Raw genomic sequence first — 20,079 nt, 5'->3', positions numbered from 1 at the left:
AATCGATTCACAGACCATGAATAATTAGAAGCAGCGAAGCAATGGTGAGAAACCCAAAAAGCCTCCACTGTGTACCCACAAAAACTCAAGAGATAAAATCGTCTGGCACTCAGTAAGGGCAGATGGTTTTGCCTCCAAAGATCCTGAGGATATCACTCTGTTTTCACAGAATCACAACTGGCTTAAAAGCCATTATGCTCATCATGGTACTTAAGATAACAAGCAAATGTAATGACAAATTTAAAACATAGCCCCTCATTTAAAAAAAAAAAAAGCATTACACTAATTTGATGCTTAAAATTATAAGCAATATCATGAGATTGTTTTCCAGAAGTTATTGATGTTCTATCCTACTTTTAACTTTAGTTATTTGGCTCATTTATCCAGAGCACATACTTCACCAACCATAATGGATAAATGAGCAAATATCAGTGCACCACCCCAAACTGTATGGGATATGGGAACACCATAAATACGTATTGAGTAGATCAAAAGGTAACAAAGCAAATTTCAAAGGAGGGAAGAGGTAGCTCTGAAATGACCAGGCATACATACTTCCAGGGTCTCCACACTCACTATGGTGACACACAACACACCTGTCGCTTCTACTTGAGGGCACAGAGATGGATCTGACTGAAGACAAGACACACCCACACATACTAATACATGTTAGAACATGGGTGCCAATTTATCTTTACCAATTCTTATCCCATGACTTCATCCTTCAAACAAATGGGGAAATTTTTCCTTGCAGTTTACAAGAATAACATACTTATGTCATTCTTGTTCCCTATCAAATTGCAGTCATTTTTAATGAAAAAAAACCTGAAAGCAGTGATAAACTTTTGTCTATTCATAATGGACAAGCAGGAAGACTTTGAGTTTAACATAGAAAAAATTTTAATGCTGCATAAAACTAGTATTTTAAGAAAAATCTCAGTTACTGTGGATTTTATAACAAAGATAAAGCAACCAAGACCTATTCCAGAGATGGTGACTATAAAACATGCTAACAGATGATCAAAAGACAAAATCCCAGCAGAGCTAGGCACTCCCAGAATTTCTGACCGTTTTATTTTGAGCATCACATTAAATTCATAATAGCAAGGCACTGACTGTTGGGACTTCTCTAGATTTGAAGGGAGAAAAAGAACGGATGAAGAGGAAAGCACCAAGGGCAGAGCTTCCACAAAGCACAGACAGGTCTGCTCCCAGGAATGCTATATAAATTGGATTGGCTCTTGCATTTATTCCCTACTGTCCTTTTTGATTTAAAAGTCTTCTGTTGCTAGGGCAAAGGCAGGGACTGTTATTAAAGCTACAAATACAGAGAAAGCCAAAGCTAGAAGGTGCTGACTTTAGGACTGGAAGGAGGCAAGCTTAGGGGACACCGGGGAAAGGAAAAAAAATGGGCAGGGCTTCACCCAGATGCTGTCTTGCCTGGAACCTGCAATGCAGAGGAGTGAGCACTCAGCATTCCGTTCATGGACCACAGACCTTCATCTCCTTCTGCCCGCTGCAATTGACATTCCTACAGGATAAGACCCTCATCTATGTGCAAAAGCCATTTTGTTAACAAGACAATGGTAAAGGTTTAGGCAAAACTCTCTTCTGCGCTTGCTAAGAATTTATAGAATCCTTACACAAACCAAGGCAACAGTAAGGACTCCAGCCAGTACAACAATTCCAGCATGAACGTATAAACAAAACCCTTTTCAGCCTGGTGTGTGCTAAGCAGGCCCATTCTCCCAGATCCTAGCTGGGGGATCTGGGCAAGGGGCTCAGCCTCTGCCTGCTTCCTCATTAGTATGATGAAGATACTGGTAACACCTACTCTCTTAAGATGGTTTTCAGAATTAATGGTTACTACAGGTAAAGCAGAGAGGACAAAGCGTAACGCAAGTAAGTACGATGTAACGTTAATTATTTTAATTATCACTCCTTCTATTTATCATTTTACCATATTTTCACTTCATTCTCTTGGGATTAGACAATCTTTTTAAATGCCCCAATTAAAATGCAAATATTCACTTCCTGAGAAATGTATCAAAGACTCCAGATTTAAAAAGCTCATATGCCTTACTAGGCTTGGAGCATACTACAAAACAAAAAATACAGATTGTACAACAATGAGGCAAAAGACAAACCTGGGGGCATTTCAAAACATATTTAAAATATAAACTTGGGCTCTGGCCAGCATAGCTCAGTGGTTAGAGCGTAGGCCTTCACACTTGAGGGTCTGGTTTGAGGTTGCTCTCCTTTTAAAAAAAAAAACAACACGAATTTTTTTTATTGATTTCAGAGAGGAAGGAAGAGGGCAAGAGAGATAGAAACATCAATAATGAGAGAGAATCGTTGATCGGCTGCCTCCTGCACGCCCCACTACTGGGGATCGAGCCCACAACCCGGGGAATGTGCCCTTTACTGAAATCAAACCCAGGACCCTTCAGTCCTCAGGCCAACGCTCTATCCACTGAGCCAAACCGACCAGGGCAAGGTTGCTCTTCCTTTGATCTCCATCCCCAATAGGGGGCGCTTGGGAGGCAACCAATCAATGTCTCTCTCTCTCTCCTTCCTCCCTTCCATCTTAAAAAAAAAAAAAATCAATGGAAAAAGTATTCTCAGGTGAATATTAACATAATAAAACAATATATAAACTTAGTATATCTAGTAAATGAGAGAACACAAGTGAGGAGAGAGGATTTACTATTAATAAATACACTTTGGACAAATGGGGCAGAATTTCAGTAAGCATTTTCCAAAGAATGAGTTTCTTTGATCTAGTCCCTCAAGATGTTAATGATTCTAGGTCTAACATGGGTGAACAAGCGCTAGCCAGCTGCCTACTTTTTTATAGCCCAGAAACTAAAAATGCTGTTTACGCTTTAAATAGTTGGGGGTTGGGAGAGGGATCAAAAGAAGAACAATATTTTTGTGACACAAGAAAATTACTTGAAATTCAAATTTCAGTGTCCATAAATTTAGTTTTATTGGAATACAGCCATGCCATTCTTTTAGGGATGGCTTAGGCTGCTTCAAAGTACTGCAGGAGCAGAATTGAGTAGTTTCCACACAAATAGAATGGATTTAAGGATATTAACCTAATTTGGTGTTATTAAATATAATATTCAAATTAGAATGTAAAAATATATGGCATACACAGATAATAAAAAGTTATAACTGAAAATGTAAAGAATTAATGCAAATGAGGTTAACATAAATTTCACTCAATAGTTGGGACAGCCTGGCAGGCGTGGCTCAGGGGTTGAGCGTGGACCTATGAACCGGGAGGTCACAGTTTGATTCCTGGTCAGGGCACATGCTGGAGTTGCCGGCTCAATCCCCAGTGCGGGGTGTGCAGTAGGCAGCCGATCAATAATTCTCTCTCATCACTGATGTTTCTATCTCTCTCTCCCCCTCTCCCTTACTCTGAAATCAATAAAAGTATGTTTTAAAAATATAGTGGGGACAGAGGACAATGTGAGTAAAGGTAATTATCACGTGGATAAATTACGACATCCCTGGAAACTACTGGAATGCAAATTTGTGCAGCATAACTAAATTAAAGTGATAAGCTCCAATGCTGGCAGGCTTGTGGGGTAAAGGCACATTAATAGCTTGCTGGTGGCACTTTAATCCAGTCTTTCCAAAGACAATGTGGACATATGCAGCAAGAACCATAAAGCTGTTCACTTGTTTCCTGTGATCCAGTAATTCCACTTTGGGGAATACACCTCAAATACCCCTCACCTTTGGGAACAGCCCAAAAAGAAAAAGAGTAATTGGTTTGCACACAGACAACTCGTTAGTGCTGCTTGCTTGCAGCAGGAGCAATGACAGCAATCCAAGCGTCCAACAAAAGGAGGATGGCTCAATGCACTGCCAACCGGAGAGGCGGCTCTTAGAAACGGTAGGCATGAAGGCTTGAACTGACACGAGCATGGGTACCTTGAACTTACTAACACCCATCCAAACTCTGGGTTCCCCAATCCCACCCACTCCTCCCCCAGCCTTTCCCTTCAAAGTAATCAGACCACCACAGACTCAACTAAATGACTGCTTTCCTTCAACCTTTCCTGCCCCCATATATCACCATCAGTAAACTCTCCCCAAAATCTTTGAAATCTACCTGTTACTCCCCATCTTCACTGACACCACCCCAGAACTGTCATCTCTCCCTTGCACAGTGAAAGATTCCAACCCCTCTCTTGCTTCTATGCTTCCCTAAGCCATTCTCCATGGAGCTGCCAGAGTGATCCTTAAAAAAAAATCTACCAGTAATTCAAGCCACATTGTAACTCTGCTTCCCACTGTACTCTGGGTGATAGCCTGACACTTTCACACTTTAAAAAGGTCTTGTATGATCTGGCCCAACTACTTCAACCTCAATCCACGTGCCCTTTGCCCCTATTTTCTGAGCACCAACCACATCAGCCTTCTTTCTATTCTTTGAACATGCAGACTCTTTCTGACCTCTGGGCCATTCCACATCCTGTTCCCTCTTTCCGACATACTCTTCCTTCTGTTCTTGAAGGCTTGTCCTTCTTTTATCTTCCCTGATAAACTATGAACTCCAAGAGGGAGGGACCATAAATAGCCGTTTACTATCACATACCTAGAGTCTAGCAATGCGACATTTAACAGAAGCACCATATGAACATTTGTTAAATATATGAAAACTAGAAATATATCTCTGTAAGATAACAGAAAATAGCTACACAAGCAAATACATACACATTAGTTTTAGCTATACGTAAATGAAGAAAAGCAGAACACAAGCAAATACATACACATTAGTTTTAACTATATGTAAATGTTTGTACAGTTAGAGAACAGAAATGAATTGGGAAGATGCATAAGGAGAATTCCATACCCGTTCTTCTAATCTGCTTTGTAGCTCTCAGTAGTGAGATATAGTTCAAGCTCCAACTGTCCTCTAACTTGTCTAGAATGAAGCTAATTTTTGTTGTTGTTGTTTTATTTTGTATTAATCCTCACCCGAGGGTATTTTTCCACTAACTTTTAGAGAGAGTGGAAAGACGGGTACAGACAGAGAGAAACACGGATGTGAGAAAGACACATCGACTGGTTGCCTCCCACACGAGCCCGTCCAGAGCTGGGAATCAAGCCTGCAACTGAGGTACGAGTTACGTGCCCTTGACCAGAATCGAGCTTGGGACTCTTCAGTCCATGGGCAGACACTCTATCCACTGAGCTAAACGGGCTAGGGCTAGAATGAAGTTAGTTTAGAGCAAGATCCTTCTGGAATTCATTCATCATTTATTGCTTAACTACTAGGTGTCATGGCACTGAACCAGAAACAGAAAGATGAATAGCACATTGTTGTCTTTGAGAAGCTGAAATGGAATCGCAGCCTTGGCCCTGAGCACTCCAAATGAGGCAAGGAGCACACCCAAACCCGTCTGATCTGGTATTTTTCCTGGACCCAGTTTTAACACAAGATTTAAACCCAAAAGGAGAGAGAGAAGCCCTGAACTTCTAGAATTAAGGGAAGAGCAAGGAATGACTAACAACCAGTTAAATTATTCTGGAAGCTTGTCACCATTTGCCTTTGAAGCTTTTTCCCCTTTCTCAACCCTCCTACCTCTCCTAACCCTGATTAAACAAACTTACCTGGCCATACTGAGAATGAAATCAGATAATGGTCTTGTCTCAAAGGTTCTTTGGGAGACCAGAACTCCAACCTCTTTCCCAGAATTGGTGATTAAATTTCCTCTCCCCTTTGCCTTTAGTCTACCCAGTATCTGCAATCTATGAAGAGATATGCTTGAAAGCTTGCTATGGGAGCGCTACCAGGGAAGTCTGACAAACCTCACACAATCATGGAGTTAAAGCTGTTTCTCAGAGACCTGAATAGTTAACAAAGGAAATGCTAACAACCGATGATGCAAACTCATGCACTAATCCTATACAAATAATCAGGTTGGCAGCAAAGAAAACCTAAAAGGTCTTCAATTTCTCAGGATAAGTGAGTTGAAACCACACTGCTAAGCAGAACCCATGTCACACTGTTACTCACTAAGCAAATATTTTTCAAAATGACCCAAGTAGCAGGAAAGCAAAGTATCCATTCCCTATTTATAACATTGCAGTCTGCAAGCGTATCTTTCCACCTTACCATGGCACCACTGCCCGTCACAGTCACACCATAGGAAAATGCTTGCCAATGACTCCACGCCCTCCCCTTTCAACCCACACACACAGGTTGTTCATGCTTTCCAATCGGCTGTTTGGGCTAAAATTCCATGTGCCATCCTAGGGCAGAAGTGCTCTTTGGATGGCAAGAGAATGTTCAACTCTCGAGTAAAACCATTCCCTTAACAGAAAACAAAATTCCAGTAAATTAAGGTTACTCATCCCCTACCCGCAACTTGGCAGAAACGGCAGTGTGTATGCCGCCACAGTGGCCTACATTTGAGTCCTCTGTTTAGCAGTTGCCAACTGCTTCACTATAACCTCTCTTACATCTCATTCCTTCTGTGTAAAAGGGGGCTAATAATATATCCCCTGGATGTGTAAGATTAACTGAGGTCATTTTTAAAAGGTATTCAAGGGTAAGCTATTCAATAGTAAGTATTCAATGAATAGGAGCTAGTAATATCAACATCAATGATGATTAACATGAATAGCCACCATATTCCTCCCCTCTGAGTTCTCAGTGCTAAAGCCCTCCTGAATCCACGGCTGCTCTCTTTTGATTCCAGGACTCATGGCCTCACTCCTCTCTCCTAAATCCATTCCAGTCATCATCCTCCTCCCAAAACAGTTCTGCAAATGGCTCCAAGTGACTGAGCCACCAGGCAATTCTGGTGGCAGAAGAGCAAATTGAAAATTATAGAAAGATCAGATAATAAGCCTTGTTAGGACTTAGCTTCCTAAGCCCCCTCTCCTGTTTTTTGTTTTGTTTTTTTCTTTTTTCTTGAAAACAAACCCTTAAACATGATTTTCAAATATTCTAAAGAGAAGATGGGCTATCGCTCAGTGCCCTCACTACCCACCCACACCCTGCCCAGGTCTGCCCTCTCTGAGGTCCCTCTGAGCACAACTTTCCCACCACCACTGCAAACATCTGTCACCTCCAACACCAGGATGTTGACATGTGAAAACGAAAAATTTAGATAGTCAGAATCTAGGGAGGATGAACCACTCCCAGCAGCCTTTACCACCCCTCGAAAAACTGAGATCACCACTCTGAATCAACAGCCTAACACCCGTGAGCCCCCCCTCCCTCAGCCCCAAACCCAGCACACACGGACATCTGCCGAGTCCTCCCAGATTGTGACCTCTGCCCAGCTCCTCTTGGATTCAGGCTGCAAATGGGAGGTGGCAGGAAAGCCAGGTGGCAGCATTCACACCAGTTTAGGATTCCTGTTTATTTTCAGTATTTGACAAATACAAACACTGGGGCCAGGCCAGTGTTTATTCACGACCTCACCCCTATTCCTAAAGAATCAAAGCTCAGCAGCTGCTCCTCCAGCAGCCACAAAGCCCAGCGTCCAGCTAACGCTAAATGGAGATTCAATTTGGGGAACCAGTTGACTCCTCTGATGGCTCCAGTTTTCATTCTGTCAAGAATGGTCCAGACCGAGTTTGCTCCCAATGGTCATGTACACATGCCCAGAGGCAGTGAGGCGACCAGGGTTCTTCCTGCCATAGAAGAGAAGCACCTGAATGTGCCAGGAAGTTGCCAGTGACCTGACACCACCAGAATTTGCCTGACCTGCTTGGGGTTAGAGGGCCAGCAGAGTATTATTGCTTACTGGACTATAAGCTTCGAAGTATCCATAATGAAAAGTCACTTAGGGGGGTGGGGGAGGTTAGAGGTGGAAGAGGGCATAGAAGGGATAAATGGTGATGGAAAAAATAAAATAAAAACAAAAAGAAAGAGAAGTCACTTAGTTCAAGTCTGATGATGTATCTGACCATTTCCCATACAAAAAAAATTCTATATAATAAAAGCCTAATATGCTGTGTCCGACCATTTGTTCCACTGTCTGACCAGTCGCTACGATGCGCACTGACCACTAGAAGGCAGATACTCCGACTGGTAGGTCAGCCTGCTGCTGGGGTCCAGCTGATCAGGACTGGGCAAGATGGGCCGGACACTCCCTGGAGCCCTACTGCAGTCCCTCCCCGGCCTCTAAAAAATTTCTTCTAATTAATTTCCTTTCAATGTGCATGAATCCATGCACCGGGCCTCTAGTAATTTAATAAAGTTTACTTAAGCCAATTAAGTATAGTTTACATGCTTTATAAAGGGCCAGCTGAGTACAACACCAATTTGCAACTTGCCTACAGAGTCTCCAAAGAGGCTTTACCGCTCACCTTCACAGACTGAATCAAGTGTAAAGTTCAAGTGTGATGTCTCCACCTTCTGATCTATGATACAGGAAGTACACACACCACCTGCTGGAGTCGGCCCAGCAGCTCACACCTACTTGCCCTTATCCAAAAAGGACGTACCCCAAGAGAGGGGCCTTCTGCAAACTGTCCTGGAAAACACGGCATAACCGTGCGTACCAAATCCGGCTATTTCATAGACTTTGTCCTTAACTCCAGATTAAACCACACTAACATATGTAATTTACCCAATTGGTAGATCTCTGCCTACTTAGTCTCAGGGTTTTTCTCAATTTAAGTTAGTACACATTCCATTAACAAGGAATTTTTTTTTTCTTGATGATTTTAGTTTGCTTATGTATTTTATTTACACTGGAGGTTTGTTTTTTTCTTTTGGACTGGACCCGAGGCAGATTCATCCATATGCCTTTAGAAACAGTTCGGATAAAAAAGCAAGCTTGATCACGTTCTATACATTTGACAATAGGGATGGAGATTCCTGGGCTTAGTCAGAGGTCCTGCATTCCAGTCCAGGCCTGCCTTACCGCTTCTGCTGACTAGAAGCCACTTTCCCTGCGGAGGCTAATGTATGTCCTTCTGAAACTTGGCAGGTTTTTCTTCCTCTGACTTTCAAAATAACAGCCAAATTTACTTCAGATTTTTAAAGATTTTAGCATCAATCACATTGTGTGCTTTGCTTTTTGTACATTCATCCCCTGATTCCATTCAAGAGAGTGAAATCCACCCAGCACGACTGATAGCCATGCACACTCTATATACCATACAAACTGTACATACGGGCAAGATCCAAATCCTTGTTCATCCCTGGTTCCCACTGCCTCTCGCGGAGAACATGTGCAATGTAGGCTGATTGACATGAAAAATAAGTTGCTTTCCCAATCTAGGCTGTTTTTTTTTCCCCTTCAGGTTGGTTTCCCTTCCAGTTTTCACAATCTAGGATTCTGGAGTTAAGGTACACAAAAAGGAGAAAATCTTTTGGATATAATAGCAGCTCTGATTCAAAGTTCTATCTGAACGTGCCACCAAGTCCAGGGCAGGACTTCAGCCCCCATCCCCATGCTTGCCTAGTCAAACAGCCCAAGTCAAGTGCCAAGATACTGATAATTAACCTTGATAAACGAAGGTCAGGAGCTAGACATTTAGTCACAACGACAGTGACAAACGCTAATACTTGGTGCTTTCTAGGCTAGCACACAACTGAACAGGCTCTTACAGCAAATGTCCCTCTATCTGGAATTCATGATGCATGCAGAATAGTACTTTCCAACATTTCAGACCTCATTTCTTTGTCAATGATGGCTCCCTTCTCTTCAGACTGCCCCACTGCCAACATTCTATCGTCCAGTCAAAGCCAGTTCCCTGAGGGCAAAAGATATCTGAGTGTGTTGTTTCATACTAGGCAAGCTCTTCTAGGGCATTCCTTAACACTAGTACAAACCCAAAGGTCTCACTTATCTTCTCTACAAACTTTTGGCGTGGAACACATAATATTTTATCTTTCAGTTTATGGTTGACTTTCCAATATCATGCAGACACAATTCATCAGAAGCAGAAGTACAAGCAGCAAGAACACCTCCTTCCAAAGGCACTCATGTAATTTTCATTAATGTTTTGCAACAAATCATACCACCAGTCTCAGCTTTCTCCCCAGTGAGCCTTCTCTGTTGTGACATTTCACCATCTAGCAATTTGGAATTATGAAATAGAGTGGCACAGGACTGGGGGGTTAGGCAGTCCTGGGGTCCAGCCCCAGTGCCATCACGTGTGAACTGTGTGGACCAGCACAAACCAATGAAGTTTTTGCTGCCTCCATTTTCTCACCTGTAAAACAGAAAGAATAGCACAGGCTCCACAGAAATGTTGAAAGTAAATAAGATACTGTATATAAAGCACCTAACACAGCATACTTTTTATATATAATCATGATATAGCATAGTAAAAAGCTAGGAAAATTGCAGGACAAGTGGAATCAAGAAACTAAGATAGTTAAACAGCAGTTTGCAGCCACCTAGGAAATCCTATGCTCCCCTGAACTAAAAATACCTAAAAGTAAAATGTTTGCACTCCTCCTCCCCAACCAGAGGGTAAATAGCTTAAATCACCCTACTCAGGGAGAGATGTAACAGAAACCCAATTAAGGTCTACTTGCCAACCACACCAAGGACAGACAAATGAAGAGAATAAATATCATTTTGGTACATCAGTATAAAGCTGATGAATATTCTATTGACCCTCCCCTACGACCTCCCCTAAATATCCAGCCTTTAAAACCCCTGAAAACGAAGATCCCAGGATGCTCTCCCTCCAGGGAGCCTACCAGTGCCATTCCCTTCTCCCTCTCATTTCCCACAGGAATGCATCTCCTAACTCCAAGGATCCCCACTAGTCTTGCAACCAGGGGAGCAATGGGCAGCGACAGCTTCACCAGGCTAAACCCCTGAACCTGTCTCCAAGGCCCCCTTTTCTCTGACTTCCCTGTGAGCCAAAGCTGCCCAGGCTAGGCTCTCCTGTTGCTTTTTCTATGCCCTTCCTTGTTTCATTGCCCTAAGTGTATTTTTCCTGTGGACAATAAATTCTTGCTTGCTTTTCTACACCAGAGGTCTCACTATCTCACCACTAACAATCCTCAGTTTATTTTGTTCATTAGTTTCCAGGTATGAATGAGATCATGTGATACTTGTCTTTCCCTGACTGGCTTATTTCACTGAGCATAATACTCTTCAGATCCCTCCATGCTGTCTCAAAGAGTAAGAGATCTTTTTTACTGCTGCATAATATTCCATGGTTTAAATGTACCACTGCTTTTTTCATCAACTCGTCGACTAATGGGCATCTGGGCTGTTTCCAGATCTTAGCTATTATAAATTGTGCTGCTATGAACATAGGGGTGTATACATTGTTTCTGATCGGTGTTTTGGGTCTCTTAGGATATATTACTAAAAGTGGGATCACTGGGTCAAGTGGCAGCTCCATATATACTTTTTTGAGAAAATTCCATACTGTTTTCCAGAATAGCTGCACCAGTCTGCATTTCCACCAGCTGTGTACTAGAGATCTCTTTTCTCCACATACTCACCAGCACTTGTCATTTGTTGATGGTAACTATTCTGACAGGTGTAAGGTGATACCTCATTGTCCTTTTAATTTGCATCTATCTAATGATCAGTTAGTTTGAGCATTTTTTTCATGTTTCTTGGCCATCTGTAAATCCACTTTGAAAAAGTGTCTATTTAGGTCCTTAGCCCATTTTTTAATTGGATTGTCTTCCTTTTATTAAGCTGTATGAGTTCCTTATATATTTTAGATATTAACCATTTATCAGATGTATCATTGCCAAATATGTTCTCCCATATAGTGGGCACCCTTTTCAATTTGTTGATGGTTTCTTTTGCTGTACAGAAGCTTTTTATTGTTATGTAGTCCCATTTGTTTATTTTCTCCTTAGTTTCCTTTGCCCTAGGACCGTGGTCAGCAAACTGTGGCTCACAAGCCACATGCAGCTCTTTGGCCCCTTGAGTGTGGCTCTTCCACAAAATACCAAGGCCTGGGTGAGTCTATTTTGAAGAAGTGGCATTAGAATAAGTTTAAGCTTAAAAAATTTGGCTCTCAAAAGAAATTTCAATCATTGTACTGTTGATATTTGGCTATGTTGACTAATGAGTTTGCCGACCACTGCCTTAGGAGATGTATCCATAAACATATTGCTATAAGAGATGTCTGAGATTTTGCTGCCTATGGTTTCTTCTAAGATTTTTATGGTTTCACAACTTACATTTGTCTTTATCCATTTTGAGTTTATTCTTGTGTATGGTGTCAGTTGGTGGTCTAGTTTCAAATTTGGCATGTATCTGTCCAATTTTCCCAACAGCATCTATTGAAGAGAGTATCTTGACTCCATTGTAGCCTCCTTTGTCAAATATTAACTGAGCATAATGGTTTGGGTCAATTTCTGGGGTCTGTGTTCTGTTCCATTAATCTATATGCCTGTTCTTGTGCCAGTACCAGACTGTTTTGATTATGGTGGCTTTGGAGTATAACTTGATATCTGGTACTGTGATCCCTCCAACTTTATTCTTCTTTCTCAAGATTGTTGTGACTATCTGGGGTCTTTTTTGGTTCCATATAAATTTTTGGAGTGTTTGTTCTAGATCTGTGAAATATACTATTGGTATTTTAATAAGGGATTGCTTTGGGTAGTATGGACATTTTAATGATGTTAATTCTACCAATCCATGAACACAGTATATTCTTCCACTTGTTTATATCTTCCTCTACGTCTTTTTCAATGTCCTGTAGTTTTCCTAGTACAAGTCTTTTACCTCCTTGGTTAAGTTTATTCCTAAGTATCTTAAATTTTTTGTTGCAATGGTAAATGGTATTGTTGGTTTAGTTTCTCTTTCTAAGAATTCATTATTGGTGTATGAAAAAGCCATCAATTTTGGGGTGTTAATTTGTATGCCACTACATTGCCAAATTCATTTATTAAAGCTAGTAGTTTTTGGTGGAGCCTTCAGGGTTTTCTACATACAATATCATGTCATCTGCAAATAATGAGTTTTACCTCCTCCTTTCCAATTTGGATGTCTTTTATTTCTTCTTGTCTGATCACTGTGGCTAGGACTTCCAGTACATGTTGAATAAGGGTGGTGAAAGTGGACATCCCTGTCTTGTTTCTGTTCTTGTGGGAAATGGTTTTAGTTTTTGCCAACTGAGTATGATGTTGGCTGTAGGTTTGTCATATACGGCCTTTATTATATTGAGATATGATCCCTCTATTCCCACTTGGCTGAGTTTTTATTAAACATGGATGTTGGAATGTGTTGAATCTATTTTCTGAGTCTATTGATATGATCATGTTTTTTCTCTTTCAATTTGTTTGAGTATATCACATTTACTGATTGGTGAATATTGTACCAGCTTTGCATCCCTGGAATAAATCCCACTTGGTCATGATGTATGATCACTTTAACATATTAGTGGATCCTATTTGCCAATATTTTGTTGAGGATTGTTCATCAGGAATATCGGCCTGTAATTCTCTTTCTTTGTAGTGTTTTTATCTGGTTTTGGAATTAGGATAATACTGGCCTTGTAAAGAGAGCTTAGAAGTCTTCCCTCCTCTTTAATTTCTGCGAATAGTTTGAGAAGGATGGGTGTTAGATCTTCTTTGTTTGGTAAAATTCACCTGGGAAGCCATTCAGTTCAGGATTTTGGTTTGCTGGGAGATTTTTTATTACTGCTTCTATTTCATTAGTTGTTAGTCTATTCCGATTTTCTGACTCTTCCTGATTCAGTTTTGGAAGATTGTATGCTTCTAGGAATTTGTCCATTTCACCCAGACTGTCTAATTTGTTGGCACATAGTGTTCATAGTATTTTTTTTTACAATCCTTTGTATTTCTATGATGTCAGTTGTTACTTCACCTCTTTCATTTCTGATTTTATTTAGGTCCTCTCTCTTTGTTTTTTGATGAGTCTGGCTAACAGTCCACCAACCTTGTTTATCTTTTCAAAGAACCAGCTCTTGGTTTCATTGATTTTTTGCTATGTTTTTTAAAGTTTCTATGTCATTTATTTTTGCTCTAATCTTTATTATTTCATTCCTTCTACGTACTCTGGGTTTTTCTTGTGGTTCTCTTTCTAATTATTGAAATTGTAGGGTTAAATAGTTTATTATTAATTTTTCTTGTTTTTTGAGGTAGACCTGTAGTGCTATGAACTTCCCTCTCAGGACTGTTTTTGCTGCATGTCAGAGATTTTGGGTTGTTGTGTGTTCATTTCCATTTGTTTTTAGGAATTCTTTTATTTAATTCTTGATCTCCTTGATAACCCATTCATTGCTTATTAACATGCTATTTAGCCTCCATGTGTTCGAATGTTTTTTACTGCTTTTACTATAGTTGATTTCTAATTTAATTCCACTATGATTTGAGAAGATACTTGATATGTAGAGATTTGTAGAGATTTGAACTTGTAGAGATTTGTTTTGTGTCCTAACATGTGGTCTATCTTTGAGAATGAACCATGTGCACTTGAGAAGAATGTATATTCTGTAGCTTTGGGGTGAAATGTTCCATAAATGTGAATCAAATTCATCTGATCCCATGTATTGTTTAGAGTCACTGTGTCCTTGTTAAATTTTTGTCTGGAAGATCTATCCAGTGAGGTCAGTGGGGGTGTTAAAGTACTATACTATGACTGTATTGTTGTCAATCTCTCCTTTAAAATCCTCTAGAAGTTTTCTTATATATTTAGGTGCTGCTATTTTGGGTACATATATGGATTATATCCTCTTGTTGTATCTATCCCTTTAGTATTAAGCAGTGACCTTTGTTGTCTCTTGCGATGGCCTTCATTTTTAAATCTTTTTGTCAGATGTGAGTATTGCTACTTAAGCTTTTTTTTTTTTTTCATTTGCATGGATATATTTTTTAATCCCTTCACTCTCATCCAGTGTGAGTCTTTTGTTCAGAGGTGGCTCTCTTGTAGACAGCAAATAATTGGGTCATATTTTTTTTATTCATTCAGCTACCCTATATTTTTTGCTTGGAGCATTTAACCCATTTAAATTTAAGGTTATTATTGATAGGTACTTATTTATTGCCATTTTAATTCTGTATTCCTAGGGTTTTTTTCTCTCTCTCTATTTCTTCTTCTCATTATAGCAGTCCCATAAGTATTTCTTGCAGTGCTGATTAGGTGGTGATAAACTCCTTAGCCTTTTGTGTCTGGGAAGCTCTTTATTTTGAATGATAGCCTTGTTGGATATAGTAATCTTGGTTTCAGATCCTTGCTATTCATTAAATTGAATACTTCATGCCATTCCCTTCTGGCCTGTAGAGTTTCTGATGAAAAATCAGCTGTCAGCCTTATGGGAGCTCCTTTGTAGCTAGAAAATTACTTTTCTCTCTGTCTTTAATATTTGGCATTTTAATTATGATGTGTCTGGGAGTGGGCGTGTTTGGGTTCTTCTTGCTTGGGACTCTCTGTGCCTCCTGAACTTGTGTAACTTTCTCCTTCACAAGGTTAGGGAAGTTTCTGCCATTATTTTGTCAAACACATTCTCTATCCCTTGCTTTCTTCTCCTTCTCTCCCTCCTATTATACGACTATTGTTACATTCCCTGTTGTCCCACAGCTCCCTTGAGCTGTCCTCCTATTTAATTGTTTTTTATTTTTGGTTCTCTGATTGAGTGGTTTTCTTTTCCTACCCTGTCTTCTAATTCACTGATCTGATCTTCAACTTCCTCTAACCTGCTGTGTATTCCTTCCAATGTGTTCTTTTAGTGCTATGTCATTATTTATTTCTGACTGTTTTTTTTTCATAGTTACTATATCTCTTCTCATGCTGTTGAGCATCTTTGCCATCATTATTCTGAGCTCTATATCTGAAATTTCTTATCCCCATTTTGTTTAGCTTTTCTTCTGAAGAATTCTCTTATTCTTTCATTTAGTTGTTATTCAGGCTGGATTAGCCTCAGGCTATTGACCACAGGGTGGGACAAGAGGTCTTCCATTTTGGCTGCCTGTTTGGGTTTGTATCTATATATTAGGTAGATCTGCTACAACTCTCAATCTCTAGTGCAAGACAATGTCAGACATTGTTGGTTACTGACCCCGAGTACCCTATTTGGACCTAGCAGCAATCCATAGCCTGTGGTTCCTTCTGCTGGGGCTGTGTGTCTTTGGAAAGGACCAAGATGTGCACCAATGTCTGCTTTTCTTAGCCCAGAGCCCCAAAGAAGATCAGGCAAAGTCTCAAAGCCTCCAGAGATCTGCCTCTGCCTGCAGTCTGATTGTCAGGGTGGGGCAAGAGGTCTTCCAGCAGGCAAAAACCACCTGGATAGCAAAGGTCCACGGAGAAAAATGTCCTCCACAGCGTAAAGGAATGAATCAGCACAGAAAACCAGGGTGGCTACCCTCCAAAGCCCCCAACCCTGGACTCTGCTCACACAGCTCCAGTCCACTCTGCCCTCCCTCTGGTGGAGCCAAAGGTGAGTGGTTGCATACACAATTTTGTGCTTTGGCCCTTTAAGAGGGTGCCTGCATTTCCAGCCATCTCTTGCTGGCAGACAGTAACCCTGCTGCTTTTCACAGCCACATGTTTTGTGGGCACCTTTCCCAGTTCTAGCTCTCTGGGCTGGGGAGCCCAGCTTGGGTTTTAGACCCCAGAGTTCTCAGTAGGAACCGCCCACAACTAAGATATCTCTCCGGACCTTCAGCTGCTGTCTGTGGGAGCCTGGCCGGCCCTTTCGCATCTCCACACTTCCTGCCAGTCTCCATGCAGTCTCCACTTTTCGTCCTTGGTTATCAGGGTTCTCTCCAGCTAGTCTTCAGTTGATTTTTCAGGGGTGTTTTTTTCTGTATTTTAGTTGTATTTCCAGTTTGGTCCTGGGAGAGTGTCAGTGTAGCTTCCACTTACTCCACCACCATTTTTAAGACTCCGGGTTCATTACTTTTTAATCTAACTGCAATGTATGGGTAATGTCACTAACCTCCCACTTCCTTCAGAAGCGTCCTGAGCACCTGACAGATTTACCTGGGCTCTGGGTGCTGGTGCCTGTCATTTTCTGTAGCCAAGAATCCAAAGGGATAAGTAATCCTTAGAACGATGTCATAAGATCATTTTATACTTTAACAACACCTGTCCTGAGGACTGGATCTTGCAGAGTGGGGATGTTAAAAATAAGATATTGCTCCCCACCCTGCTTGTGGGTTACAGCACAGCCAGCCCCTCGTAACTCGGATACACCCTCTCAGTCACACTGTGGGACAAAGGGATCAACCCCAGGCCATTCCATGAATTGAGTAAGAGCCTTTCTATTATAGTTAGCAAGAGACCAAGGACTCCTCTTTTAGTTAACAGCTTGATATTGCTTCTAAGCTCTAATATAAATTTCATTTTTTAAAGAGATAGCCAATTTTAAATCTCAGGTCTTCAGTTACAAGTCTTTACATACTAAGTTTAGTAACTTAGGAAAAGGAGCTGGGGTCTTTCTCATTTGGTTAAAGCAACATATATACTTAGATTACATCAAGACTTTACTTTAAGCACCTAGCTCATACTAAGAGGTAAAATAAATGAAATATTACATTGACTTAAGAGTTAATCTAGGAGTAGAATCTATGAGGAGAATAATAATTAGGTGTGTCGGTGGGACAGGTAGGTATGGTATATCTAAGGTGGACAAGGAGGATAGAGCTAACTCCAATAGTGGTAAGGTTACTAATATGGGTTTAGATGGGTTTCTCTCCACACCAAGACTGTCAATCCAGGTTTACTGTTTGAAAGGGCCCCCTCCTGCTCCTTATCCACACTAGTTTCACGGACAGAAATCTTCACTTTGTCATTACTATAAATGGGCAGAAAAGAGTCTCTGAAGGGAGACTGGTACTTGCTTCATTATAAATGCTAACAGCACCAAACTTTCTTTAATCTCTCTCTTCCCCTGAAAACACACACTCCCACAGGGAACCAGAGTGTCTGTAGGATGAATTCCAGGCCATAGCAACTGCACTGCCTTGGGATCTAAGCAGATCTTGGCTGACCAGGCATTAAACCCTTTCCAGGAGGAGACAGCAAGCCTGCCTTTAGGCTTTTTGGTGTTTTTTTGTTTTGTTTTGTTTTTGTTTTTGTCTGTTTGTTAGCTAAGAATCTCCATCTTCTCTGCAGAGACAAAAAGATAGGCATGGGAAGCTTATGGTGGCTCCAGGGTTTGATCTCAAAGGCATTTTCTTCACCTAACTCGCTCCCTCCCTCTAACATCTGGAAAGAAAAGGAAGGGATCTGGGGGAGTTTGAAATAAGTTTTGGGTCAAGGGTAGTTTCAGGCTTCGACCATGTAAGTGATCAAGGACTAGGTTTAGGGCATGCCTTAGAGCTAAATGCAGTTTATGTCCCGAAGAAGGAACCTGCCCACCCTGCAGGGTCACCAGCCTGGCTGCAGGTAAAGGAGGGATAGATAAGACTGGATAAAATTCATCTTCCTTTATGTAGTTCTCTCTCCCCCTTACCCCACTCAAGTGCCAGCTCTCTGGCTGGCTGAGAGCCGGCGCTCTGGAGGCGCCTGAGAGTGGGTCTAAGGGTTCTGTGTTCTTGGCGTGCAGAAACTGGGACCCACCCGAGCCCAGGAGCAGAGGCGGGGGAGGGGTGACTTGCGCCCTGCCGGGGAATGCTAGGGGCGGTGCACCGGGCGGTCTCCAGTGTCCGGCGCGCACCGGTACCAATCTCCCACTGCGGTAGCATCCCGACATGACACTGCAGCTGCAACAAAGCGCCGGCCGCCGCCAGCCCTCAGCGCCCCACACCGCAGCCGCGGGCCCACACCACCCGGAGAGAGCAGCGGCCAGAGGCTGGGGAAGGGGAAGGGGAAGGTGGAGCATAAGGGGGTCGAGTAGGGGAAAAGCCCTGAAATGCGCAGGAAGCCCGCACCTCTAGCGCCTCCTCCAACGACGCCCGATTTCAAGGAAAACAATTCGCCTTCATTCCCTAGTCCCAGCTGAGCCCTGCGACTCCGCCAAATAACCGGTCGGAGCCCTCCGGTGTGTTGCCTTCCCTTGCAAGCCCCCTAACCCAGCCGGCCCGACACCGCGCCCCCTGCAGTCCACGCCCGGGGACCCGCCCCGCTCCGGGAGAGCTGCGCCTGCTGCTCCCGCGCGGCTGCAGCCTGCGGTCCTCCAAGCGAGCGCTTACCAGGAGGAGGAAGCTCGCGATCATCGTGGCTCCGGCGATGCGGCTGCAGGAGTCGAGGACGGTGCTGCCGCTCGCAGAGATTCCCATGGCTGAGCCGGGGACTCGCAGGGGCGCCGGGAGCGCGTGGCTCTCCGGCAGCTGGAATCGGCGCCTGCCTCTGCCCAGCGCCGCATCCACCGCCGCCTCCCCGGCCGGGAGCCCATCTACCTCCAACACCCCATATGCACTGCGGCAGCCGGGCGGCCGGGCCGTTGGGCAGAGGAGGGAGGCGGCGACGGAGGCTCTTGGGGTGTTCAGCACCTGCCCAGCGGCGCGGCCGCCCGGGCGGGGAGAGACAGCCTCGGCTGCAACCGGCGCCTCCCCGTGCTCTCCTCCGAGAGCGGCTGCGGAGAACAAGGGGAGAGGGCTGGGCGCGAGAGAGCAAAGAAACAACTTCCCATAGCGAAGCTTCCAGGCACTGCCAACCACCCTCCTCCACTGCCTGCACCCGCCAGCGAGGGACTAAGTCGGTGGCCGCCGGGCGTGGGGACACACGTGGTGGCGCCGAAGGGGCGGAGGATCGGCCCTTTGTGACGTCACCCGGGAAGAGGAGGGTCTCTTTGTAGGATCCGAAATGGGAAGGCTTTCCCGGTGAGGCAAGGAGGAAGAGGGTGCCCCTTGGCGTTCGCTGAAAAAAACTGCAGCTGCTTTCGGACCCAAGGAAAAACGCGAGGGCATGCATACCCGGATCACAAGCCCTTTTTCCTAGGGTGATTCTGAGTAAATGATATCTGCGACAGGCGCCTTTCTATTGTTTCTGACCCAAGGATTAAAAACAGCTATCGAACATAAGCACTTAGATCAACTGCGTGTCAAAAGAGACTAGTGAGTTGGTTCTCAAACTTGGCTGCGTTTTAGAATCACCTGGACAATTTAAAACATATACTGAGACCCGGTCCCACCCAGGGATTCTGATTTGATCGGAGCTGGGTGTGGCCTGGGCATTTGGAATTTTAAAAGTTCTCCAG

General features: G+C 42.9%; 1 protein-coding gene across 1 annotated transcript in view; it reads right to left on the bottom strand.

Annotated features, from left to right (window-relative positions):
* TNFRSF21 (TNF receptor superfamily member 21) overlaps window positions 1-19,583 on the bottom strand; it is a 72,305-nt gene extending 52,722 nt beyond the window's left edge. The window contains exon 1 of the mRNA XM_080666671.1: window positions 19,073-19,583. Within this exon, the coding sequence (XP_080522797.1) occupies window positions 19,073-19,159 (87 nt within the window). The 5' untranslated portion in view covers window positions 19,160-19,583. The remainder of the gene's footprint in view (window positions 1-19,072) is intronic.
* Between the last annotated feature and the right edge of the window lie 496 nt (window positions 19,584-20,079).

The sequence above is a fragment of the Plecotus auritus genome (assembly GCF_963455305.1).
Source record: "Plecotus auritus genome assembly, chromosome: 4".
In the NCBI taxonomy this organism is placed as follows: Eukaryota; Metazoa; Chordata; class Mammalia; order Chiroptera; family Vespertilionidae; genus Plecotus; species Plecotus auritus.
This window is presented reverse-complemented; position numbering and strand designations above follow the sequence as displayed.